Source organism: Lepisosteus oculatus, chromosome 10 (genome assembly GCF_040954835.1).
Source record: "Lepisosteus oculatus isolate fLepOcu1 chromosome 10, fLepOcu1.hap2, whole genome shotgun sequence".
Lineage (NCBI taxonomy): Eukaryota > Metazoa > Chordata > Actinopteri > Semionotiformes > Lepisosteidae > Lepisosteus > Lepisosteus oculatus.
Genome location: NC_090705.1, coordinates 1,166,365 through 1,192,190, shown reverse-complemented (window position 1 = coordinate 1,192,190; position 25,826 = coordinate 1,166,365). Strand labels below are relative to the sequence as shown.

The 25,826-nt window shown below is 50.4% G+C and overlaps 3 protein-coding genes across 11 annotated transcripts; 1 reads left to right on the top strand and 2 right to left on the bottom strand.

Moving 5' to 3' along the window:
- Positions 1–183: 183 nt before the first annotated feature.
- Positions 184–5,761, bottom strand: tra2a (transformer 2 alpha homolog). 4 transcript variants are annotated; one of them, XM_069194726.1, is made up of 9 exons: positions 5,576–5,761; positions 3,853–3,986; positions 3,417–3,570; positions 3,179–3,232; positions 2,392–2,580; positions 1,968–2,083; positions 1,589–1,705; positions 1,295–1,365; positions 184–728 (listed from the first exon to the last, which is right to left on the bottom strand). In XM_069194726.1, exons 1-9 carry the CDS (start codon positions 5,609–5,611, stop codon positions 718–720), a joined length of 882 nt encoding a protein of 293 aa, XP_069050827.1. In that variant the 5' UTR covers positions 5,612–5,761; the 3' UTR covers positions 184–717. The 4 variants fall into 4 exon arrangements, with proteins under 4 accessions (XP_069050827.1, XP_069050826.1, XP_015213466.1 ...); XM_069194725.1 differs by having other exon boundaries at positions 3,417–3,582; positions 5,576–5,760; XM_015357980.2 differs by having other exon boundaries at positions 1,589–1,702; positions 3,417–3,582; positions 5,576–5,760.
- A 1,849-nt stretch (positions 5,762–7,610) lies between these two features.
- On the bottom strand, positions 7,611–18,063 carry ccdc126 (coiled-coil domain containing 126). Of its 5 annotated transcripts, none has more exons than XM_015357984.2 (3): positions 17,974–18,063; positions 12,548–12,950; positions 7,611–10,734 (listed from the first exon to the last, which is right to left on the bottom strand). In XM_015357984.2, the coding sequence occupies exons 2-3, from the start codon at positions 12,780–12,782 to the stop codon at positions 10,562–10,564; spliced, it is 408 nt and encodes a 135-aa protein (XP_015213470.1). In that variant the 5' UTR covers positions 12,783–12,950; positions 17,974–18,063; the 3' UTR covers positions 7,611–10,561. The 5 variants fall into 5 exon arrangements, with proteins under 5 accessions (XP_015213470.1, XP_069050824.1, XP_069050822.1 ...); XM_069194723.1 differs by lacking the exon at positions 17,974–18,063 and adding an exon at positions 17,637–17,709; XM_069194721.1 differs by lacking the exon at positions 17,974–18,063 and adding an exon at positions 17,430–17,521.
- fam221a (family with sequence similarity 221 member A) lies at positions 18,063–25,547 on the top strand. Of its 2 annotated transcripts, XM_015357978.2 has the most exons (7): positions 18,063–18,154; positions 20,190–20,363; positions 21,799–21,989; positions 22,801–23,007; positions 23,568–23,657; positions 24,720–24,808; positions 25,251–25,547. In XM_015357978.2, exons 1-7 carry the CDS (start codon positions 18,090–18,092, stop codon positions 25,338–25,340), a joined length of 906 nt encoding a protein of 301 aa, XP_015213464.2. In that variant the 5' UTR covers positions 18,063–18,089; the 3' UTR covers positions 25,341–25,547. The 2 variants fall into 2 exon arrangements, with proteins under 2 accessions (XP_015213464.2, XP_015213465.2); XM_015357979.2 differs by lacking the exon at positions 23,568–23,657.
- The last annotated feature ends 279 nt before the right edge of the window (positions 25,548–25,826 follow it).

Below are 25,826 nucleotides of genomic sequence, written 5' to 3'. Positions count from 1 at the left end.
TGTGCCGCTTTTTAAGTGTAAAGATAAGACTACAAGCAGGACACTGCAATATTCACTTGGAGTGAGAACTACTCTTCTGCAAACCACAAATTAACAGGCTGAAGTTGTCTAGAAGGAGTTAATAGTGTTACGTTTGTTTTAAAATCTAAAAAAATGTAAAAGACATGAAACCAGACAGGCAAGTCAGTTTTAAATAAATTTTAATTTTGTTTTTGAAAAAAAAAAAAGAAAAAAAACAATCACATCCTATCAAAATAAACCAGTTCATCATATCTGAACTGAATGACATTTTCTGTTCAAAGCAAACTTTGCTCAGGAGTTTACCTGGTTTCAAAAAACTATTAACTAACAATATTCACAAGAGGATAATGATTCAGAAACAAATCTGCCTCTCTATGCTTGCAACTGAGATAAGGAAAAATCACAATGAATACGTAGTATACACAAGAAAAATAAAAGTTTTATATTCTGAATTACCTCATTATGCTGTACACAGATGAACGAAAAGTCCAACAAAAACTTATACAAGACACTATCAAAAAGTAAACATGACCTTTTATGGTAATCACACTCAGTTGAATTAGAAACAGCTTTTAAGTAATAAGTGTTGGCATACATTTTTAAAATGCCACAAAAGTTACCACATTTCTTTTAAAAAAGTCAAAGAACTTATAAAGATCCAATATGAAAAAAACTTCCCAAAGTGTTCTCTTCTCCTTAGTACCGCCCTGCAAAAAAAAAAAAGAAAAAAGTCACCTCAGTGTATGACTGCAACATTAAGGTCTTAACTGCAGATGCAGACTACAATTGAAGACACCATGCCCCTAACCCAGAAGGGCCCCGTCAGTTTTCATTGATGAATTTAAGGGTATAGATTCACCTATATACAGCTGGATGCTGATCTCACTGCCCCAGAAAAAACTCCCACTAAACTGCGCTCTGGGACCGCCAGCGGCCAGAGGAGCTCGACTTGCATCACCCCCCCTCCACAGGCCCACACATTCGCAACCTCGTCGGACCCCAAGGATGGCACGACAACGCGCCGACGTTAAAACCACGGGGCGCCATCTCTCGGCCACCGATCTAGCAAGCCGCTCCCAGCAGGTCAGCGTCATTGACCGGGGTGCCTCACAACGCCGTGACCAGCGGATGTGTGGACGCCAGGCCCCGACGTGCAGCCCTAGCAGAGCGCGACCCGCTTCAGCTACACCACCCCCCTGCGGGGAAGACCGCTCGGCTCCCAGTGGCGCAGCGAGGACACCACCGGCGCTGGCCAGTCCTGCCGGATACTCACGGGGGCTGTACGAGCGAGACCGGGAGCGGGATCTGTATCGGCTGTAATACGGGGACGGGGATCGCCTCCGGCTACAGGGGAGAAGACAAACACAACGTCAGTACCGGCCAACAAGTTTCACACAAGATCTTGCACAAGGCATTTGAGATTTACAGCCCATGGTAACATCCGGGCAACTTTTTACAATTTCGGAGGCACGGGCTTTCACACACAGCTGCCCGGTCAGCTCTTTATACTGGATGAAGTTAGATGACGCACTTAGCTGACACAGAACACCAACACGCTCTTGCTCACCTGTATCTGTAATCGTACTCGTCGTATCTGTCGTATCGGTCGTAGCCTCTGTCGTAGTAAGAGTCCCGGCGACGCCCGCCGCTACTGCTGCCACCATTGCTGAAGGAGAACACACTACTTTTCAATAAAAAAGTGGGTTTCCCCCACCTCTGCTGCTGGCAGAACACAACATGGAATGATTCAGCACAACTGAATTCCTGTAGACTACTAAATCAAAAAGGGACAGACCGCCATGCATTTCACACACACAAAAAAAAACACAACCTCGTAATTCTAAGCAAAATGTAAACTAGCACCAAAAATCCTGGATTGGCTTTTGTGCAATGATGTCTACTTGCGGCACGACGACACCGGTCAGCGGAACTCAAGAGAAACCTACTGGGTGGGCCGCCCCATGTAGATGCCAGGGGTGGGCGTGTGTGGGCGTTTTGTGATGGAGTAGTCCACTCTGATGCGCCTCCCATCCAGCTCCATTCCGTTGGCACGCTCCATCGCCTACGTGCACAGAGAACAGGGTTACACCTACTGAAAGCCCTTACCCTGTACAGAGGTGCACAACTAACTGGCAAAAGGCACAGAAAGGGAGACAGTGTATTACTGTCCTACACTGCCACCCAGTGGTACATATCAGCCTGTGGCACGGAACTGTCCAGAACAGCTCAGGTGAGCTCATCATGCACTTTGCCACAGACACTGTGGAGTGGCACCGCGCTCCTAAACCCCAGAACCGCTCATCTCTCTTCCCTTCAGCTGCCCTGCCCAAGCCGCCCCCGCCTGGCGCCGGACGGGTCGGGGGAACCCACCTCCTTGGCGTCGTCGATTCTCTCGAAGTAGACGAAGGCGAAGCCCCTCGAGCGGCCGGTCCTCTGGTCGTACACCACGTTGACCCCTGCCAGCGGCCCGTAGCGGGAGAACACCTCGCGCAGGTCCCGCTCCGTCGTGTACAGGCTCAGGCCAAACACCCCCAGACAGGTGTTCGGGTCAGGGTTGGCCTGCGGGGAGACGCATCTCACTGATAGTAGTATATAGTAGGGCAATATCGTTTTTTCACACTAAAGCTTCACTTATTACAGTAGTGTGGAGTGTACTTCCGGTTTCCCTAACTGCCTGGAGACAGACCACAGCTTAAGCAACAGTGTTTAAAGCAAGGCTCGTCTTGTCAACAGTGAAAGTTTTCAACACAGACTCCACTTTATTTATCAATACATATTATACTTTCCTCCAGAAGACAAGATGGAATATGAAAACTAATGGGCAAATATAAGTAAATAACACTTTAAAAGGTCCAAAAGCCTGTAAGTAAATATACAGCCCTCTTTAAACTAAGGTAATTATTTCCATTACATTTAAATGTTCACAGAGCATTAATTTAAGGTTTTACAATAAAAACGACAAAAACAGAGTTGACATTTGTGGGTAACTGTTTTGACAGTTTTAATAACCCCTTTTGAGAAAGTGCCTTCCAAAATCCTTCAAAAACATCACAATATACATAAAAAAAACACCTGACACCTCATTTCTAGACACTCATTCACATCTACGTAAAGCTACCTATTCAGTTTAAAAAAAGATGGATAAATTTCAACATACCCTGGCATCACTATGACTGTATGTTTCTTTTTTGAAGTCATTGCTGAATCTGGTCTGTTGAATAAAAGGGGTTATTAAAATTGTTTAATTCCACGGCGTTCTTTCCGTTGATCAGTGAAATGCAAACATCACACTTCGTCGGGCAGAGGCGAAATCACAGCATCGGTACCAGAGCAAGTGTTAAAACTCCGCAGACCATGCAAGTCAGAGCCCAAGACTGGAGCCGGAGGAGACTCACCCTGCTGCCCGTGTGCCGGCGGCGGTTGGACATGGGCGAGGTGCTCTGGCTCTTCTTGCGGCGGTAGTCGGGGGAGTAGGAGCGGCTGCGCGACTTCTTGCGGTGCGAGTGGGAGCGGGAGCGGGAGCGCGTGTAGTGCCGGTGGGAGTGCCTCCTGGAGCGCGACCTGGGGGCGGGAGGGACCCCCCAGAGAGCGTGAGAGCCGCCCGACGCCACGGGGGAACCCCAGCACCACCACCCCCCCACGCCGGGCTCCCGACTGCCCGCGGCGGAACGACCTGCCGCTTCAGGTAAACTCGACTGAAACACAGGCGCCACGGCGGGCGTACTCAAGCCCCCAGATCAAGCGGCCGCCCGACCTGCCCTGGAGAAACCCAGAGCAGCACGGCCCCCACCCAAGGGCAAGGGCCTCACACACACGCCAGGCAGGACTCACCTGGACTTGGACCTGGACTGCGACCTGGACTCGGACCGCTTGGAGGCTCGGGAGGGGCTGTGGGACGCAGACCTGCTCTCGGACTTTACGTGAGCGGGGCTGCCTCGGTCTGATTTCGACTGAGAGCGGGACTCCTAGTGTTACAGGGGCACGTTAAAAAACACGCTGCAAACCACACGCGCTCAGGCTGCAATACATTAACAGAACTTCATGTGCTGTAGGAGAAAGGGTTAAGATTCCATCACTTCATTTTATTAAAAATAAATCACCCTCTACTGTTTAATTTGACAGTATTATAACAGTATCCCTTGAATTAAACACATTTCCCTACTTACACCTGATCACCATAGTATAAACTACATTGATCATGCATTTTAGACTACAAATAGGAGAATACAGACACTTGGAACATAAACCATACGTTTACTTAACCTAGGACTCATTCATTCTTCCAGATTCTTTTAATGCTACTTCTCTCAGGCTTTCTACTGTTCTTCATTCTTCGTTTTTCCGTTTCATATTCCGGGTTTTCTTCCCCAAATTGAAACCGTTTCACTTAAGACTTAACAACGCACGTGCTTCTATCTGACCATTCTTCCGTTCATTTTTTCCCTTCACATTTTATTTTCTGATCTGTACAAATTTTCATTAGCCTTCTTTTATCTTGGATATTCTTCCACATTCTTGGATAATACTCTTCAAATCCTTCACGATCAATTACCTTAACGAAAAAAGAACATTCAGTATAATTAAGAACATGGGGTTTGAAAAGAAAAAAATGCCTGCTGGATCTTTCTATACGTTAAAAGGCAAGTTTAAAAAAAAAGATCTTATCCAGCAGGATAAAAAGAACAATTGCACTAGTTGCTACACAAATGTTTACAGGCCTTGTATGGAGGTAACCCACTTATGATGCACGCCATTACAGACCCAGGGTGCACCAACTACAAGCTGCAACACAAAGGCTGCTGAAGACTTTGTATTCACTTTAAATCAGATCTCCTAGCCACGGAAGACCACGCAAATTATAGATATTGTCTAGCAAAGCGCCAGGGGCTGACGAGGTCACGGAGCTGGCAAATTCAAGACGACCAATGCGTCGGATCGCTAGGATCATTTTCAGTGAGCATTAAAACAGCGTTCGGCGAGGGACTGCGCTTCAAAACGGACAAGCACAGGCCGCCCCACACGCTCTCCGCCGCGACAGGCTTCGCTGAACCGCAGCTAATCGGAGGGCAGCCGTGCCCGCATCCCTGCCGCTCCTGCCGACAGGCTGCAAGCCTGCACCGGGCCGGCACTGTCCCCCCCCCCCCGGCTGCAGCCCTAAGCTTTCACACGCCCGACGGGAGCCCGGCCGGGTTACAGCCGCCTCTCCGCAGCCCGCAGGATCGGTCTCTGCCGAGCCCGGCGCACAGCACCCACGCGGCCGCCGCACGGTCACCCCGGCAACCCGGGCCCGCTCCCGCCGCGAGCCGCGCGGCGCCCGACCGCGGCTCGAGCGGCGCCTCGGCCCACTCGCCTAACGCTCGGCTACATCAGCCCGCCTTCGACAGAATATTACATAACAAAAAAACAAACAAACATCACGGTTTTCCTGACTAGATACGTGATGTACCAGCACTGCCTTATTTCTACTGAAGCGACGGCAGCCCAAAAAAAAAGGCACAACGACCTGAAAAAAAAACACACGTAACTACGTATCGTTTTAACTAAAAATACTTACTCGTCCTCCGAAATTGCTGTCCTCGATGTCACTCATTTTCTACGGACGTTTAAAGTATATAAAACAAATCTACTGCTAACCCTAAAAGGAAAATAATATTTAGAAATTCTTACAAAACAACCTACGTTGCTGCCTGTGTTAGCCTGAGAAAATGGCGACGGGCTGTTTTCGGTTTTTATTGCTCACGGGAGGTGGGGCACGGGCGCTTTACGTCACAAAGCCCGCCCTTCTTCTTCCCATGAGCCTCAGCGACAATACAAAATGGCGGGTGGTACCGCAAGCTTGTCTCGTGTAACTGGCGCTACTATCAAAAGCAGTTTATTTTCAAAATAAAGAAACGAAGCATAAAATTACTCAAAATTAATTCACAACAAAGTGGCATAAGCAGATAAGTGGAAGACGACCATGTCTAAGCACATTTGTGAATGTGTGATACTGTTTGTTTCCTCTGCCTTGGTCCAGTGTTCTAAGTTTGGAATTGTGATTATCTCTTAATAAATATGACCTAACACATTTATTGTTATGGTTGCTATGATTTAACATATGGTAATGTCTACAAATATTCCTTTTGGAATATGTTTTTGGAGGACAGTGAGGAGGTTCAGTGGTAGCAACTTTTTGTACAGCTGGATCTAAGTTGACAATGTCCATGGTAACTCTGTTACCAGTAAATCACCCTTGATAAAGACATTGACAAAATGAATATGTATGTCTCCATGTCCATTGTTCAGGCAGTGTGGTAACGGCCTGTCTCATTGCCCGTTGGCCAGGCAGTGTGGTAACGGCCTGTCTCATTGCCCATTGGTCAGGCAGTGTGTTAACGGCCTGTCTCATTGCCCATTGGCCAGGCAGTGCGATGGAACTGTCCTTAGACTATGTCCATTGGTCTCCATGTCCACTGGTCACTATATATCTTAGCACTTTGTTTGTCTCTTAATTTACTTCTCTACATTGTCTAGAAGATGTAAAACATGCGTCAACCTCAACATCTATTTTTCATACGTAGCCTCTTCTAGGATCATATTTATTTCAATACTTACTACCAATATATTTCTTCTATAAATGACATCATATAATCTGCACTTTAACATCAACCCGAGAGAGCTAACAGATGTTGAAAGAGATTAAGTAGTTGGTGACTGAACTGCAGGTGTGTCAGTCACAGAAAGTCCAACATGATTTAATGTCAGTGGGAAGGATGTCAAACGTTATGACGACACATGCCACACAAGGGAAAACAGCATCAGGAAAGTGGTCACAGATCAAAGCTCATCGACAGGGACAGATGGACACTTATCAGGACACCTCTGTGACACAGTCACAACAAAATCTGTAAACAAAACCTGGACTTCGGAACAGTGGAAGAAAGCAATATGGCCTGATGAGCCATTTTTTACTCTTTTCCCTACATCTGGATGGGTTTATGCTTTATTTCTTGCAAAAATAAATTACAGCTCTGAAAATAGTTACATGCGATGCATGTTATTTGAGATGATCACGTCTCTGGACATTCGTTTCTGCGGGCTGTTTGAGGTGCAAAAGCCCTTCAGCATTAACAGTTACTGTTTACATTTCCACAGGCCAGAGGCTGGGGGACTTGTTGGCCTTGTCCTCCTCTTACACTGTGACTGCCTGAACGTAGTCACAGAGGAGCAGTTTCAGGCAGGTTGTTATGTCTTCAGCCTTTCTGATGGCCTAGCTGTGGAGAACCCCCACTCTCGGTTCAAGCCTTCTTCTTCACCTGAAGAAGGCTCCACAGCCGAAACGTTGTTTCCTTTCTTCTCTTTTCAGCAGGGAATAAACCTTTATTTGTTCCTGTGCAGCCTACGCATGCTGGTAGCTCCCTACTTCAACTACTCTCCTGCTAGAAACAGTTAATATCTTGTGTAACAGTATTCCAGGAAGGACTGAGGTCGTTCTGAAGGCAAAGGGAGGCCCAGCTCCTTTCCAATTAATATTTATATGCTGCTTAGTGTTTCCATTATTCTGTCCACCCCTTGTTTATGTGTATAGTTATGAGAAAAAAGGCAATTCATTGAAGGAAAGTAATCAAAATAGATTTATTGATTATTGAGTTCAATATCTGATGAGACCCTTTGTCTGTGTAAAAACAATGAACAGTGGTTTATCATTTGATATGAACTTGGATGCAACAAGCAAAAAAAAAAAAATACAGAAGTGATAGAAAATTTTGAATACCTGACAAAGTTACATGGTGCTTTTCTAGGTACACATTTCAAGTGCTGCACATTTCAGAATTAACAATGGACATTTTTTTACCTTTCAACTGAGGGAAACTATACAAGACACGAGAATACAGGCTGTGAGCACTCAGAAATCAAAGAAACACCATGCTGTGGCCTTTCCATTCATTCCGCCTCCGACTAAAAACAAGGGTTACACACTACAGGAGGCCCATCGCTGATCCTGAATAGGTCTGCTGGGTTGGCTTTGTCGATGCAGTTGAAGACTTGGATCAGGTCCCTCTTAATCTTCTCAGCTGAAGACTGAAAAGATTCAGTGTTTTTATCCTATTAGGATCGGATATCCTCTGAGTCCTGGAATGGACCAGATGGATCTTCACTGCGCTGACTCCAGAGCAGTCACTCCTGAGTACCAACTGGTAAACAAATTGTTCTAAATTGTACACAGGTCTTACTATTGCATTGTACAATTTTAATATAACACCACTTCATTACAGTTCCGGACTTTCAACTATACACCCTAACAGTCTATTTGCTACCATCTATTGGTTTCCCACAATGGTAAACAAAGCAGCCTTTTCAAACTCAGCTCAAGCTGCCCATTTCAATCTATAGTTTGTTTTTGCTACCAGCTGCTCTGCACTTGTCTGCATTAAGTGATGTCATCTGCCAGATCTTTGCCCAGTCTTGAATTCTGATCCTCTGGAATTTCCTTGGCAACTTCAAAAGTCCACTTATCCTTCTACTCTATCCCCAAAGATCACTAGTCCAATAACGATGTCAGAATTCTATTTTGATCACCCCAGTCAGAGCCCTTGCCTCTCTATCATACTCCAAATATCCAGCTCTTGCTCCAGCCAGGTGCATTTTCTCGAATAGCGACTGCCTGAATTATGAGAATTAATCTGTTATGAGAAACTTTGTCAAAGGCCTTCTGAATAAACTGTGATGCATTCTCTGTGTGCCGTACTGCTGTTGCTTGCTGAAAGATCAATATTAGCCTAACCTGCATTATCCCCTAGAGTCCCTCAACTACACAAATGTTCTTGTAGGTCATTTACAATCCGCATTTGCACAACCTTACAGGCAACAGACCAACAGGCTTCTTGATGGTCTGAAGTTACTTGCTTCAGTTTTGTCTGTGTTTTGAACCTGCAGGACAACAAACACCAAGATCCTCAAGCCATGGACACTACTCGCTTCATTTCTTCACTTCCTGAAGTTTTCTTTCAAAGGCCAAATCTGCCAAATTAATTTCCTTACAAAAAACTTGAGTATTTGTGAAGTTGTACTACCTCAGCAGCTTCCCAATCGACGGGCGAGACCCCTGTAGTGAGTGACCACAGTGTAACAGTGTCGCTCAACAGTCGCTGTCAGGTCCGTCACAGGACTCCCCCACAGCGGGCGAGAGTGTAAATGTAGACCGAGATCAGTGCTGCTCTCCATGACCGGCGAACGTTCTGAGTGGACGGGAGGCAGAAGACGAAGAAACCGGCTCGCCCTCTCTAGGCGTCCTTTACCCTCTCTCTAAGTGATAAAGGTTAAGGCGTATGAAGCTGAATGAGTGCTCCCTGCAGTCTCGTGAAAGAGGCAGATTCTCCCCTCAGTCTTCAAAATCAGAACGACCATTACGATTCATTCATAGGTATGTATTTTCACAAATACAGTAACCCGAGACAAAAAATTGCTCAAAACATCCACTGTCACACTCCTTACAATTTGACCTTCAGAACAGAGACCCAAGGAAAATAGCCTGTTAAGGCATGCTCTCATATTGTTTTAAAAAAAGTGGATATCTGCATCTCCCTTTCTACCGTGGCCTAGCCTTGATTTGAATGCTAAAGTTAATAATGCAGTACAGGCAGCGCACAGGTGAGTAATCGATATGTACAACTGGCACAGGAGAGACTGCTTCATTCCTGCAGGCGTGCGACGCCCCAGGCCGGCGGTGAGCCTGGACACACGCACACAGACAAAGCCAGACCTGTTCTGGGTTTCTGGTTTCCAGCTGGCTGCGAAATGAGGCAACACCTGCTGGAAAGCAAGCAAGCCTCCCGCCTGGCAGCCTGGCAGAAGGGTGCAGACTCACAGAGACGCCCCGCCCCCAGCACCACATCATCCATTTTGCATTTCTACACTTATCAGGCACACAATGAGCACGTCATAGCGACTGCTAGACAGAGATAGTCAGGACCTTAAGGCTTTATCAGTCAGAATTGGCTGAGATTTCCAGTCTTTATAAAACAGGATTTTTTAATATAGATGACTTTCCACGTCAGGATGTTTACAAGTTCAAAAGCACTAACAATGCCTGACCAACACCACTCCGTACATTTCTTTTTTTTTTTTTAAAGTTAGATAAAGCTTGCATTCCGGCGCTTTTAAGTTTGTATCAGTTTTTTTTTAAAATTAAAAACAGCCTAGCTTTCATATATAGTGCAAATAATTACATTCTTTGGGTTTTAACTCGTCTCTTACTGTACATTGTAAAGTAGATGTCTGAAGCAGGATCACGCACGATCTTGATGAAAGCCGACGACTGCCAGGCGAAGTCTTCCGCGGTGAAAAGGGGCATTAAAGTGATAAAGGCAAGTGTGTCAATGTCTCAGGGCAGAAACCGCAGATCCCGTGGATCTGCTTAGCGCTCGCTAACAGAATCCGATTTTGCTCAAATAAACCCCAGAGGAGAGAGGTTCCCACGGCGAGAGTCACCCTCGGAAACGTCTGTGTGCCGGACAGCCGCGGGGAGGGGGGGCGCAGTGGAAGACGCCCCCTGAGCCAGCTACCTGCCGCGGCCCGGCCTCTCCGCGGGCCCGCTGGGGAGGGGCGGGGCCGTCACGGCGCCGGTCCCGTTCGCGGCCGAGCCGTTCGCCGCGACGTCCACCTTGCCCTCCAGCCTCACCAGGCGCTGCAGGATGTCGTCCAGCAGGACCGCGATCGTCCGGCGGAGGTCGGCTGGAACACAGGGACACCGCAGGGCCGATGAAAACAAACCTCGCACAGTCCCGACGCGGGCCGCCCTGCGTCCTCACGGCCCCCGGGGGATTTAGTTTACAGCTGCCTCTTAACCGGTCACTTCTCACCTCTGCTTTGCTTTTGCTCTGCAGCCATGGCTGCTGGTGCCACTATACATGCCATTGTGTGTCTCTGTTGGCCCACCAGGTCGATACATCTGTTCTGACCAGACTATCCTACTCTCCTCCCCACATGTCTGGATGGCGCCCGGACTGGCCACCATCTGAGTTGAATGCTCCATCATTGCCATGAATCCCAGAGGGACATCGTGGATATAGCCATCGTTTAGGAGGAATTTACTGGTCTACAGAGATATGCACACAGAAGATGATGGCTGGACGGATTAATACCCTCATCGTTTCCTTTTTTAAATTATATATATATATGTTAGCATTCCCAAAGGGGTTGGGCAGCCAGTTGACCTTGGACCCCTAGCGTTTTTTTTCTTTCCTTACTGAGGAGTTTTTGGTTCCTCTCCTCCGTTGTCTTCTGGTCTGTATTGAACAGACATGGTTGCCCCAAGGCGCTACATGAAAATAAATTGAGTTGAACTGACAGGCTTGAGAAGGCCTCCCCTTAATTCAGTCAGTGGTGCAGTTTTTCACTCCTACATCTGATCTGCTGCTTGGTAGAGCTTTCGGCACAGAACGGCTGACACACATCACCCAGAGTGGCGCCTCACTTCAGTGGTGGATGACACAGGTCCCCTCTTGTGTACAAAGTGCTTAGGGATCCTTTTTTGATTCAGTCACTCTATAGAACCCAAGTAATCATTGTTGCTTTTACACCTATAGCTGAAACACGAGCCCAAAGATCTACTGAACTGAAACACCACTGTTTCAGCCTGGGACCTAAACATCAGTAAAACCACACACCAGGGAAGCACCGGCGTGGAATTCCTGGGCTGATAACGATAACCGATAATTAACAGCTTGTTGTGGCCGACTGATACCGATAACGGGTCATTTTACTTTTTTGCATTTGAAGCTCATGTCTCCGACGTCAGTTTTGATCAGGTTGTGTGTGTGTGTGTGTGTGTGTGTGTGTGTCAACAGCGTCATACAGAGCCGAGAAGGGAACATCAGAAGAGCAGTGGTGGCCTGGGAGAGTGTAACGGGGTTCCAAACGCTCACGTAGTTGATTGAATCCTCGATCCTCCACAGTCGAGAAGGGCTGGTCATCAAGTGCCGTAAACTCCACGATTGTGTCTGTGACTGCCCTAGCCCTCGGACTGTCCTTGGCACATTTTCTGCAATTTTCACATGCCTGCACGCTGCACTCACTACCGTTTTTGTTCACTTGCTAATGCCTCATATTCTTTAAATAAAATCACTGGAATGACGGGTTTTCAATTAGACCAATTCGATCAGTGGTATCGACAATCTTTACTCCGTTTCCTCCTCGCTGCACATTTGTCGCACATTGCGATTCCATTGTCCTCTGCCGAAATGGTGAGAAAGTTCCCCACCGTCGACACTTTCCCTCTGCAGCAGGTGTACTGGACCCAGTCTGGTGCGTCGGAGCGCACACATGAAACACACGAGTTGCACGGACAGAAACAGGGCGCCGCCGCCTTATCGGCTGCAATCCAAGTATCAGAACGATAATAATAAATCAAATCAGAGTTTATTTATCAAATAAACTTTGATAAATAAACTGAACGGAACGATAATTTATAATAATTATAAATAATAATAATTTCCCGGAGAATAATATATCAGCCTCCGACACATCGTGCTCCCCTGCTACGTACCGTATCCAGCCATGGATGTGCCGTGCAATCCGTCTGCATTCTGGTTTTCCTCAGTCAGCACTTTGACGTATTTCCTGCTGAGATCCAGGATCTGCTCCCGCAGCTGGGCGCTGCTCTGCGGCCGGGGCTGCTGAAAGGTGTACCTCATGAGCATCAGGCCCCAGGCAAAGCCGAAGAGCAGCAGCAGCACGCTGAGCTTCTGGGACATGTTTCTCCGAAGCAGAGCTCCAAGCATGGTCTTTCAGAAGGACAACCACAGAGCCGGAGCGCTGCCTGCGTGCCAAACATGAAGTCCGGTGTTCACCTCCGTGGCGGAACAGGGAACTGTGTGTTGGAGCCGGGAGCTCTCCGGGCTGCCTACCAGCTTCTAGTGTGGGATTCCCACAGGCCAAGAATGGTTCCCCTGCAAAACCAGACAAGGTTTTTAGTAAGATCTCTGAGTTTTCCCAGGTACCGGCACTGTCACAAGGACAGGGAATCTCTCCCCGTTCTTCGAGTCAATGGAGAAAAGGCTTTTAATAGCATTTCCTCATAGTTTTATACTGCTGGAGCCCCAGAGGATCTTAAAGCACTTTACACATCCTGTATAGGAGAGGACACTTCCTCCACCACTGAAACGCAGCCCCACCTGAAAGACACACAGATGTCATTCTGCACCAGTAACCCCACCTGGGAGACACACAGCAGCCATTCAGCACAGGGGGAGGAGAGAGAAACTGCTCCACCAGATGAATTAAGAAGGGACTGTAGGTAGACGCCACTTCTGTCCACTGTCCACTTCACATCTCACAGCAGTCCAGAAATGTATTTTCTCTGCTCTCTTGTTTTTAGAGGTTTTGAGAAAAAGTGGGGCAGTTTTGGAGCTTCACCTTCAGAGGAGAGTCTGGGGCCGACAGCTGGACCAGCTGGACCCGAGACCCAAGGTGCCGTATTTTTGCACAGACTGTTGAGAAACCAGTCAAACTACACTGATCGTGTGCCACCCATCTCTCCGAGAGCCACCTTGTAAGCTGCCTATGCAAAATCTCTGCAGGGGACTTGGGTGGTTTCCCAAAACCTAGTAACTGCTGTGAGCCCTGTAGCTGCAGTTACTGAGTTACTAGGTTTTGGGAAACCACCCAAGTCCCTTGCAGAGGTTTTGCATAGGCAGCTTTCAAACTGAACAACACACAACTGGCTGTTCCAGAACAGGTGCGAGCAACAAAAATAACCCCAAAAAGACATCAAAATAGTGTCAGATCTGCCGTTCACTACAGGACTGTGGAGAAAGACATCTTAATAACGATGATTATTCACCACCTTCCAACGATGCTCCACCCCGTTTACACATGATGTCTATACCCTTTCAAAGTGAGAATTTATCAGCGACACCAATCGCACCGATGGGTGAAAGAAGGTAAATATCTGCAAAAACTACAAAGACAAAATCTAAGACTCACACAGTAAATACACCAGCAAAAGTATCCACCCTGCCGGGTCAAGCGTAAGTAAGCGTTTGGCAGCAATAACAGCTGAGAGTCTTTTTGGACAAGTCTCTGCCAACTCTACACACTGGGCTGGCGCAACTGTCACCTGTTCTCCTGTATGGCTGGTTGAGGACTGCTGACGGGCAGCAACCTTCTAGTCTCACCGAGAAGAGGACTTCCGCCTTCCAAACACTTCCGCAAGAGTGGGCCTTATTTGCAGTGGCTCGACTGCGACAGCCATCAACCAGTTCACCTGAGAAGTTCACTGCATCCGATGCAGCCCCAGAGATGCAGTGCCCCTTTTAAAGGACTGGACAACCAGATCACATCTGTGGCGTGCCCAGCTCACAGCTCGGAGGACATGCCTGGTCTCAGCCATCGCAGCTCTGCCAGCTCACACAGGGACGTACGTCCTGCACCGTACAGCACCACCAAACCAGACAGGAAACCCCTCTTAGGAAATCACTTGTAATTCTCTTACACAACATCCAGGGAGTGTAAGTAGAAAGCAATCTTGCCTTACCAACACAAAGCAAGCAATGGTAACTAAATGGACAGACAGACGACAGGAGAGAGACAGGAGCACTGCCATCTGTAGCTTCCAGGGTGAACCGAGGGAGACACTGCGACTTGCCTGACTTGATACTCGCCGCCTGCACCGCAGCCTAACAAAACAAACAGACGGTCTCTTACGGTCCAAGGAAGGACAGGCTCAACTCCAGCTGCCAGGCGCCGGGGCCGGTCCAGGCTGGGGCTCTGTTCAGCGTGTGCTTTGCCTGTGCTTTCTGGTTTCCTCCCAGCTCCTACAGACTGCGTGCAGCTCCGATTGGCTGCTCTAAACTCTTTTCCAGGCACGGTGTGTGTGTGTGTGGGTTTCCTCAGTAAATCCACCGCTGTGCTGTAAAGGTGACGACAGGGAAACGCAGCCAGAGCCAAGCTCTGGAACTCTCTCCCCAAGGATATCAGAGTGACCTTCCCTGAACTCCTTCATATTGAGACTGAAAACATTCTTCTTTAGAAGGGCCTTTTCTAAACTGGTTCTGTTCTCTACCCCTTTGCTCCTACTGTATGCAGTACCCCCAACTACTGTCCCTTCTCATGGTGTATTTTCATTGTGCATATCTTGTGTATATTTTTTGTTGTTGTCATCATTCGGTAAAACCCTCTGAGAAGCCACCTTTAAAGGCGCTATATAAACTATATAAAGTTATTATTAGACGAGCAAGGACATTCTCAGTTTGAGAGCACCACAGTGTGTGGAAAGACGAACGCTGGCTGACTATGTCCTGCAGGCCTGGCGGCAGTGCTGCACAGCCCCCTTGCACACGGAGGAGAGACAGCTGCAGCTCACCTTGCCTTCAGTGTGCCAAACACACCTGCAGAGCCTCTGCAAACATTTACTCTCCATCTTTGCACAGCACCTGCCAATAAACACTTTCTGAAGAAAGGCAGCCCAACTAGGAACTGTGCCCAGTTACTTACTAACCAGCCAAGACTGAATGGTGAGCAGTACTATCAAGGAGCCCCTCTGACCTCATTGCAATGCGGCATTTTTATTGCTGGGCATCAAGCCTCGTTTTATCGTGTTGCGCGTACAGTACCAGCATCTGCAGGTAACGACATCTCAAAAGCATACCTATGTCTCCTGCTAGATGTAAGTTTTCTCACACAGCCTCCTCTGAAGCCCAGACCTTCTCCACAGCGTTCCCAGAAACACACGGACAGCCTCCGACACACTGGAGCCCAAACCTTCTCCACAGTGTTCCCAGAAACACACGGACAGCCTCCGACACTCCCTGAGCCCAGACCTTCTCCACAGCATTCCCAGAAACACATGGACAGCCTCCAACACTCTGGAGCCCAGACCTTCTCCACAGCGTTCCCAGAAACACACGGACAGCCTCCGACACTCCGGAGCCCAGACCTTCTCCACAGCGCTCCCAGAACCACAGGGATAGCCTCCGACACTCTGGAGCCCAGACCTTCTCCACAGCGCTCCCAGAACCACAGGGATAGCCTCCGACACTCCGGAGCCCAGACCTTCTCCACAGCATTCCCAGAAACACACGGACAGCCTCCGACACACTGGAGCCCAAACCTTCTCCACAGCGCTCCCAGAAACACACGGACAGCCTCCGACACTCCGGAGCCCAGACCTTCTCCACAGCGTTCCCAGAACCACAGGGATAGCCTCCGACACTCCGGAGCCCAGACCTTCTCCACAGTGCTCCCAGAAACAGTCCCGGGTCATGTTTTATCCGCGCTCACAGCTCCCGCCTATCCCTCAGGGAGGAGACAAGACCGGCAGCGGGAGGAAGCAGATGAGCCTTCTCTCCGAACCTCCTGGGACAGGAGCCGAGGCAACGAGCGCAGCCCGGGTCCGACCCACGCCCCACCTGTGCGGCCCTGGCAGAGACACACAGTCGCGGTGGTCTCACGCCGAGCGACAGGGCAGTGAGAACCCCCCCCGAGAATAAAAATCACCACACAGCTCAGCCCCCTGGGGTTCGCCACACTCCTCCCGCACGCAGACGGTTTTCTCCAGGAATCGACGCAAAGCTGTGGTTTTTATCACAGCTGGAATCTTAACTCCCGACAGGAGCAGTGACATTCCGAGCTGCCATCTCACGAGCAGGGAGCAGCAGGGGCGTGCCGGGTGCCGGACTTCCAGACAGGTCCGATGTCAACCCCCTTCCTCGGGTGTCCTCTGGAGCCCGTCCCCATTCAGACCGGCACAAAGGCACTGGGCCAGAGCAGCACTGCTACTGAACCCTGCGTCTCCGCGGCCTTCCGGTCTGCTGTTCCTAAATTACAAAAACCTTTTGTGTGTGGAACAAGTGCTGCAATGAACTGGCTGTCATGACCTGCAACTCGAGCCGTTAATATCCGCCGTGATGAGCTCACAACCACGGGTTTTTTCCCCCGTTGCCTGCTTGCAGTCGGCCGGTTGGGTCGAGGCTGGGATCGCTCAGGTGCGATGTGGGTGCCGAGACGCAGGCCAGGCAAGGCCGTTGGGGGGTCAAAGGCCACCTGGAGGACAGGACCCCGTCTGGGCACCGGAGCTCCGCTGGCTTGTGCCTGGCGCACCCCCCCGCCTCTCCAGCCCCGGCTACAGAGCGCAGGGAACGCTGCTCCACCACACCTGACAGGACCCGCTTCGCCAAAGGCTAACGGCCCCGCAGGACCGGTGGAGGAGCTCGGAATCTGCGCCTCTTCGGCACAGCAAACCGTGAGAAAGAAACACGCGTCGCTGGTGACGACCCGTGACATCGCCTCGTCAGATCGCACCAGGAGTGTCCGGACACGCCACAACTCACAGCAGGACCACTCACTTCTCCTTCCTGCCAAGAGGCAGCCGACTGTCCCCTCCTCGCCTCGCCAACCAGGGGCCGGGCAGCAGCGGCGCTTTCCCTTACCGGACACCCGAGCCGGGCTGGGCCGAGCCGGACTGCTCTCAGCGCCCGGAGCCGGCGGACCGGAGACCCGCAGCGGGGGTGCAGCCCGCTTCTACTCGCCCTTCCCCGAGAACCCCGCCGCCTTGTAAACTCTGCCCAGTCGGATGTCCGCGGTTGCCCGTCCTGTTTCCATTCTCGCTCCTGTTTTCCCGTTACATGTGTTTATACCTCTCTCTCTCCCTCTCTCTCTCCAGGCGGCCGCTCTCGGAGCCGCCCGGCGCGCTCCCGCCTCCCGCTTCCGGTCTCGAGTCGGCCGCGGGGGGAGGTGGGAAATGTATTTTTCTCTGCGCGCTTATTAATAAATGCATCTCTGGGATCAATTTCCTTGTTACCAGAGGAATATTTTACTAAAAATCAATGTATCCTGCTCTGGAGAACTAGGCGGGCCAGAAATGTGATCGATTTACTATAGTCAACCACTCCGATACTGCCTACAATGGAGCTTGTTTATTTTTTTTCCGGGGAGTTTATTTACATGTCGCCGTGTTGTCAGGAGCGCGCTTACCTGGGCTGGGCCGGGCGTCGTCGCTAGGCAACCGCAGCAGCGCCGGGGAGACGAGACGAGCCGAGCGAGCCGGGTCAGTCCTGCCGGCTGCTGCAGGGTTTGGGACCTGGTGAGAAATGGAGAAGATCAGCGTCTCCGGGGACGCGTCACTGGCGGTGGAGGAGTACCTGGAGTACCGGAGGTGTGTACAGCGCGTCTCCGTGCCCTGAGTGCACCGAGCGGCTTCACGGCGACCCGGCGCCGGGTACGAGTCACAGAGCCGCAGCCCGCCCCGGCCTTTCGGACGGGCTGGTGTGCGGGGTGACGGCTCACCTGCGTTATGATCCAGCTCAGGCTGGAGAGAGGCATTTGTTCAGGAGATTTAGTTCACGTTGATCTGTACGCGCAACAGTAAGACAAAATCAAACAGCCGTAGGGGGGCACTTACCTAGTTTTAGCCAGAGAATATTATTCAAGGAAGTGAGACCTACTTATTATATTGTAGCATTCTTAAAGTGCTTTAGAAAACCTCGCTTCTGATAGACGTTGTCGCACCCTTAAAAGAAACCATATGGTGCGAAGCCGGTGCTTTCGATCTAGCGTGATGACTGCGCGGCAGGATCAACGTGTGCAAATCATCAGGATGTCACCTGATGCGCCTGCTTCGCACTACTGAGTTTCCTTTTCACATTTCGTGAAAAACACTGATATGTCGCATATCGGTGTGCTTCAGTACTCCAGATGTACAATTCATCAAGATGGAGTACTGAAGCACACTGATATGCGACACTTAAGTGTTTTTCACGAAATGTAAAAAGGAAACTCAGTACTGCGAAGCAGGCGCATCAGGTGACACCTTGAAGGAGTCTCCGTCATTACAGTTGTGGATGATTACAGAGCTCACAGGGAACATTTTTGCCACGCAAGTCGTGAAAAATACTCCAGGTGTACGAATCATCAAGATGTCACCTGATGCGCCTGCTAAGCAATTCTGAGTTTCCTTTTTACATTTCAGAATTGCAAGCGGAAAGCTAAAGAAAAGGGTCACTTAGTTCTGTTAAAACAGGGCCGTCCCTGGGCTACAGCATGACCTCCACTCCCTGGCAGGAGGTGTGTGTTTAGTAAGCATCTGGAGATTGTTGTCAAAATGAACCGTTGGACCTCTGAGCGTCCTGTTCTGCGCCAGCCCGCCCGGTGACGGACATGGGAACAGTGGACAGTGTCGTGACGGGTCTCCAGCTCCACAGCCGAAGTGTTCCCTGTGAGCTCTGTAATCATCCACACCTGTAATGCCGGAGGTGTGCCGCTCCAGGGCTCGTCCTGTTGAAACAACACCGGGAAGCAGGGAAGCTGATGTGATGCTTTAGCTGTGCTGTGTCTCCACATCCGCTCGGTCCCGTTTCCTGAAAATAGGAGGGCTTGTCCGCTAAACCTGGCACCTGAGCTCCGGCTTGGGTTCAGGGAATACCTGAAAGGGCTCCGAGGGGCTGTGGCAGGATCCTCGGACCTCGGAGTGAATGGGCTGTGGGACATGGTTCTGTAGCCTGGATTGCTTCCTGATGTGACCAGCAGGCTGTGACGGAGAAACTGTCACTGCATGTGGCACATAGCTGGGTGCACATCCCCTTACACAGGCCCACTCTGTATGACTTGGTTTATCTCCTGAAACCAATCGCTAAATCAGTGACTGAAGATAAATGAAATAGTCACCAGTTATTGGTATGGCTTGATATTTGGGTCAAACACAAACTCTTAGCCACAGAATCATCTGCATTTTCGATCTCAGCTGCCCTTCGGTTTAGAAGAATTGTTTTTCACGAACAGCGGTGGCGCAGTAGTCGGCGTTACCGCCACACAGCTCTGGGGCCCCGAGTTCAATTCCTGGGGTGCTGTATCTGCGTGGAGTTTGTATGTTCTCCCCATGTTCATCTGGGTTTCCTTTCGGTGCTCCAGACCCCTCCCACAGTCGGAAGAGAAGCTAGTAACCGGCTTCTGGGAAAACTGGCCCTGGCGTGAGTGTGTTTGTGTCTGTGTGTGACCTGCGATGGGCTATTATCCTGTCCAGGGTGAATCCCGCCTTGCGCCCGTTGCTGGCCTGGACAGGCTCCGGCTCCCCCCGGCCCTGAGTTGGATGAAGCAGTGGGATGAGGGGGTGGACAGAATCATTAGCACTGAAAGAAAGGTAACGGTGAGGAGTTCTGGGGGCCAGAAGAGTCTAACCTGAACTGTCTGTTCAGGATCGTCGGCGATGACGACGGGGGGCAGACGTTCACCCCTGAGGAGTACGAGGAGTACAAGAGGAGGGTCCTGCCTTCGCGCCTGCGGAACCGGCTGTACGTCAGCTGGGGGGTACCGGGCGGGATCGACTGCAAGCTCATTGGCCCCGAGACGCCCTGCTTCTGCACTCACAGGTGAGGCGCGCGGAGCTCGGGGCACTGCGGTGCTGCCCGGGTGGGTCCTCGTGTCCAGGACACACGCGCGGTGCTCAGGGCTGGCCAGGGCCCGCGCGCTGGAATGTGCCTTTTCACCATTTCTTTTAAAACAAAGCAAAAAAAAAAAAGCTCTGTGATGCAGTTACGCTTTTTGCAAGTTTGGTAAAATTGAGTCATGTTTTTTTGAAGACTTGCCCCCCTGCAGGTAAAACTATCAGCCGGGGGTCTCCAGGTCTGGTGATTGAGAGCACTAATCCCTTTTGCCTTGTGGTCAGCTCTGGTTCTTAAGAGCTCAAAGTATTGGTATTGTGACTTTTGTTCCAAATGACCTTTACATTAACTAATTTAACGAATCACACCGTCTTTCGGATGAGGCATTAAACCAAGGTCCTGTCTCTCAGTGGTCATTAAAGATCCCCGGGCATTTCTCGATAAGAGTAGGGAGTTATCGAGGTGTCTGGGCCAAAATTTCCCCCCTCAGCTTTTACCATGGCCTCCAAATTGTCCCCATGTATGCTTGGCTTGCACTTGCCCTGCGATGGACTGGCGCCCTGCCCAGGGTGAACCCTGGCTTGTGCTCGTTGTTTGTCAGGAAGGCTGCGGATTCCCGTGACACTGTATGGTACAAAGCGGTTTGGCAAATGACATGACCTCTTTTAACTGATCACAGTTCAGGTTTCCCCGTCTTTAGCGAATGATGATTTTGAGGTTAAGGTATAAAACCTACTGGACTTTGACCAGGGTTTTTCTGCTCTGCTACAGCCAAGGCTATAACGCTGCTGAGCTCGATAAGTCCTTCACTGGCGGGATCTTCCTGTTCAGCTGTTCAAACATTTGGAAGTGCTAGAAATTCATTTATTTTGTTTATAGGTCACCAAGAGCATGCAGCCCAGGGCTGTGTCACAACACGCTCATGTTCCGCTGCTCTGGAGCCGGACATGATGAGGATCATCCGTTAGTTGTGTGCTTGGGATTGCATAGCACAGAAAGAAAACAGGGTTCAAGTCCAAGATCAGGAATGGGCAATTTTGACAATTAGTGAGTTAATTAGCCAATTAAGTGGGTAAGCAGTTTGGTCAGCTGGGATTTCCCGGTCTTATTCCAGGGGCAGTTAGAAGCCTGCTCTGAGCCCTACGGGGGCCTGGCTCTCCAGGACTGGGGATGCTCAGCCCTGTTTTAGCTATTTATTTACCACGTCTCTAATCTGTGGAGGTCTCGGGAGACTCGCAAGGTCAGTCGAGTCTGCTGGTCTAACACCACGGTCCCTGGCTGGGCAGGAAGTGTCGTTTTTTCATCAAACTCGTTGCTGCGGGTGGCAACGACAAAAAGGGGTGAAATCGTTTCGCCCCTGCGGCGCTGGCCCCGCTCTCTCGCACCCGCGCCCGACGGCTCTGCCTCCGTGTCTCCGCCGCAGGTACAAGCAGCACCGGACGGACTTCGAGCGGCTCCCGGGGCTGCGGCGCCCCCTGCTGCCCTGCCGAGCGCGGGGCTGCGGCTGCGAGTCCTACCGCTACGTCCCGCGGCGCGGCTCCCAGCCCGCGCGCTGCAGCTGCAAGCACGCCGCGGAGGAGCACAGCGAGGCGCCGGGCCTGGCCTGCAGGAGGTGTACGTCCTCTTCGTTCCCCCTCTCCCCTGCTCCCCTGCCCCCGGGGGGAGACGTCCTTCCGACAGACACCGCCGTTCTTTTCAGTTCATTTTATTTTTACAAAACCCACGAGGCATAGAACGTCAAAAGTGGCCTACGGGTTTTTGTCACTTGGAAGGAAATTCATAAGGAATTTCAGATGTCTGCATGGAGAAAAGAATATACTGTATGTACAAATCAAAAAACCCCGCCTGCAGCATCTAGGACATGTTTGGAATGTAGGAAATAGGGGGCAGCCTCCTCCAAGATCAGTACATGGTAAAGGCCAGTAAGGCTCTGTGGCTCAGGATCTGCGCCTGTGGCTGGAAGGTTGCCATTTCAAATCCCGCGGCCGGCAGAGGACTCCTACTCTGTTGGGCCCCTGAGCAAGGCCCTTCACCCCAGCTGCTCCAGGGGCGCTGTACAATGGCAGACCCTGCGCTCTGACCCCCAGCTTCTCTCTCCCTGTCTGTGTGTCTGTGTCTCCTTGGAGAAAAAGGCTGGGGTATGCGAAAAGACGAATTCCTAATGCAAGAAATTGTATAGGGCTAATAAAGAAACATTATTATGATTATTATTATTATTATTATTAAAAATGGCTTCCTGTCACTCTGAAATTCATTAGTTATGCTTGAGTTCTTAAGGAAGGCCTGTATTTGCCATTAAAGCCTGGTTTCCTGAAGGGAGAGTTATTACAGTATTATTGTGGTGTGCGCTGTGCGTTACGCGCCACACCCACTCCCTCGGGCGGTAAGGGTCAGCTCACGCTCTGCGTGTCGGCCGGTCGCGCAGGTGCCTCCTGCTCGGGGTTCCGGTGCCCGTCCACCTGCGGCTGCGGCCAGCCCGGCTACGCCCACGAGACGCTGGTGGAGACGGAGGAGCAGCGGCGCGCTCGCGGCCGGCCCGTGGGGCGCCCCGTCCCCTACGCCGCCATGGGGGGCCTGACCGGGTTCAGCTCCCTGGCAGAGGGCTACCTGAGGCTGGACGCCAGCGGAGCAGGTACGGGCTCGGTGAGATAGAGGTAGTAGTTCAGGTGGGGAGCTGCGTCAGCATGCGTAGGCTGCAAAGGAACAAGTAATAGGTTTATTCCATGCTGAAAAAAAGGAGAAAGAGAACACAACGAACACAACGTTTCGGCCGTGGAGCCTTCTTCAGGTGTGAGAGAGACAGGGCAGTAGGCAAAGGTAAAGTAGCGGGAGAACAAAGGTTGGGAGGGAGGAGGAGTGAGAGGCGGGAGCAGGGGACAGAAAGAGAGGCCAATCAAGAGGTGTGAAGTCAGAATGGGTGCAGAGAGGTGTGAAATGAAACTTCCAATGAATGGAGAAAATTGGAGATAGAGGTAGTGCTGTGAGAAAGCCACCATCTTGGCTCAAAATCCTGGCCTGTTGGGGGTACCCCGGAGTCAAAATGGCAACCTGTTCCCTGAAAAGGTGCAGTTGATTCTCGAAGGGAGAGGGATTCCACGTGCAGGACAGGCTGTATTGGGGTTGTATCCCCGGGTACAGAGCGGTGTCCCCGGGATACGGTTGCCATGCGTTTGTGGTGTGCTGTGCTTTCAGGTGTGCCCCCGTCCCTCGCTGTGCCACCCTCCGGGAGCGCCGCCGGTCACACGCTGGTCGAGGCTTTCGGGGCGCAGACGCCAGGCGGGGGTAAGAAATCAACACGCGTCTCGCTGCCATCAGGCAGCCCTGGGCGGGTGGCCCGCGGGTTCGCCCGGCGCCTGGAGCCCAGCTGGGCCTGAAGGCCAGGAGGGTCTCCGCAGCGGTTTGACGAGCCCGTGTGACCTGGCGCTGGCTCACAGTCCCGGCACGGCGTTCCGGCTCCTCCACAGAACACAGTCACGGGGGATGTTCTTGGGAAGATCAGCGTTGCGCAAGTTAGAGGTGCCCTTGCGTTTGGTGAACAAATGATCGATTTGAATGTTTTAAAACACAAGAAAACGAACCCAGAACAAGGAGCAGTGTTTCCCCACAGGTGGAGCTGCGTGACTGTAGTAGATGTGCAGTAAAGACCTCGTTCACGGCAGCCATTCACAGCTGCCGCTGTCCTCCCGTATCAAACCCTCGGAAGGGCTCCTGGAAGTCATTAAGTAAGCTTCGGTCAGTTCTGCAACGGAAGTTTTGCATTGCTGCATCGCAGCTTGATGTCACAGTGGTGGGCCTTGCTGCTTCACAGCGGGTTCAGTTCCGGACATGGGGGTGCTGTCGGTGTGGAGTTTGTATGTTCTCCCCATATTGGTGTGGGTTCTCTACCGTTGTTCCAGTTTCCAAAGACAACTGGCTACTGGTAAAAAAAAAGGGCCGGTGTCTACCGCTGTGTGTCTGTGTGCCCCTGTGTGTTAATGTCGAAGGCCACGCTGCCTGCAATGCTTTGACAGAGCCCTGACATTGTCGCAGTGCCGGTGAGGGACCTGAGTCCCTGGTGGTCCTTCACTCAAGTGCACAGAGCTGGAATCATTGAGACACAGAGTGGATGACTGGGCTCCATTGCTAGGGTGCATCAGTCCATGGTGAGCCGAGTAGTTTGTGAGAGGTTTGTTGTTATGTACTGTATTTGTGCCTTCTAAAGTTGTGTAAGGCTCCGATTTATCCCTCTTTGATGCATAAATAACACCAGCACCAGAAACGGCAATAAACATGACAAATATTGAAAATAGTCAGTTATTGCAGGTCACTCGCTGTAACAGTCCTGCTTCTTTCCTTTCCACCTAGAGTTAAACTCCGGGGCGCGGCCAGTGCCAGGCTTGAGGTTGCCCGAAGAGGATGACATGGCTTACTTTGAGAGGCGTTACCAGGAAAGGGTGAGTTCTGGGCAGCGCTTCTTCTGGAAACACAGTTCAGAGCTCAGCTCTTACACCAGTACAGTGTACAAACAAGCCACCCGCTCTGCCTCGACATGTTCTCAGCTTTCCTTGTTTTGTTTGTTTTTAATCTTGCAGACCTGACACACTGCAGAGCTAAAGAGAGATTTTTTTAAAATGAATTTCATAGATATGGCTGGGATGTTAGAGCATTTTCCAGGAAAAAAACGTTATTTCCACCATCAAGCACTAAATTTGAGATGTATCCCTGGTGAGCCTGGCTGTTTGGAAAGGCTATATATTTCCATGAGTATGAGCGAGAGGCTCCTCAGGTAGTCCCGGAGCCTGGAGCTCAGGATCAGTCAGCTTGAACGTTTTCTGTTTACAAACCTAGAATGTAAAGTTGATTAACCAGATGCATTCATGTGATTCACACTTGCAGCTGAAAATGGAGAAGATGGCAAATCGTCGAACGGCTCCTGTGTCTGGGGCCAAATTACCAAGTAGGACACCTCGGCAGGCGCCGAAGTAAGCTCTCCGCAGGCCTGCAGGGGGCGTGATACTTCTGCTTCACCTAGAGGATGAGAGCATTGACACTACTGGCGACGTCCAGGAGAAGTGACGAGGGTATGGGTCACCCCAAGCAAACAAATGTTCAGAGCCACTGATGCACGTTAGAGTTCAAAAGGTTTTGATTGTTATAAAGTGGAATTTTAATAAATGATTTTCTTGTGGTTTACTCATCACAATGTAATGTTTGTGTGTCAGCTTCAGATTGCGAACCTCAGCTCTTTCTTGGTCACACGGACTTCTTTTACACTTGATTATGAAATGGAGCCAAACATTGATCTTGTCTCAAAATTAATTTCAGTGCAAGTCTGTTTCGTTCCACTCTACTTGCTGAAGAAATTAAAACACATCCCTCTAGTGTGACAAGGTGTTAAGATGTAGCCATGGGAGTCCAGGCACTTCCATAGTGGCTTAAACAAAGTTCAGATCTTACCACAACAAAGATCAC

What these genes read in the sequence shown, in the direction of transcription:
- tra2a (XM_069194725.1), bottom strand. Translation starts at nt 5,611, where the DNA reads ATGAGTGACATCGAGGACAGCAATTTCGGAGGACGA. An exon ending in ACAGCAATTTCGGAGGACGA is followed by an intron (nt 3,987 to 5,575) that starts GTAAGTATTTTT and finishes CTGTAACACTAG; the next exon opens with GAGTCCCGCTCTCAGTCGAA. An exon ending in GAGTACGATTACAGATACAG is followed by an intron (nt 1,366 to 1,588) that starts GTGAGCAAGAGC and finishes TCTCCCCTGTAG; the next exon opens with CCGGAGGCGATCCCCGTCCC.
- ccdc126 (XM_015357984.2), bottom strand. Translation starts at nt 12,782, where the DNA reads ATGCTTGGAGCTCTGCTTCGGAGAAACATGTCCCAGAAGCTCAGCGTG. An exon ending in CACATCCATGGCTGGATACG is followed by an intron (nt 10,735 to 12,547) that starts GTACGTAGCAGG and finishes CCTGTGTTCCAG; the next exon opens with CCGACCTCCGCCGGACGATC.
- fam221a (XM_015357978.2), top strand. Translation starts at nt 18,090, where the DNA reads ATGGAGAAGATCAGCGTCTCCGGGGACGCGTCACTGGCGGTGGAGGAG. An exon ending in GGCGCAGACGCCAGGCGGGG is followed by an intron (nt 23,658 to 24,719) that starts GTAAGAAATCAA and finishes CTTTCCACCTAG; the next exon opens with AGTTAAACTCCGGGGCGCGG. An exon ending in AGAGGCGTTACCAGGAAAGG is followed by an intron (nt 24,809 to 25,250) that starts GTGAGTTCTGGG and finishes TCACACTTGCAG; the next exon opens with CTGAAAATGGAGAAGATGGC.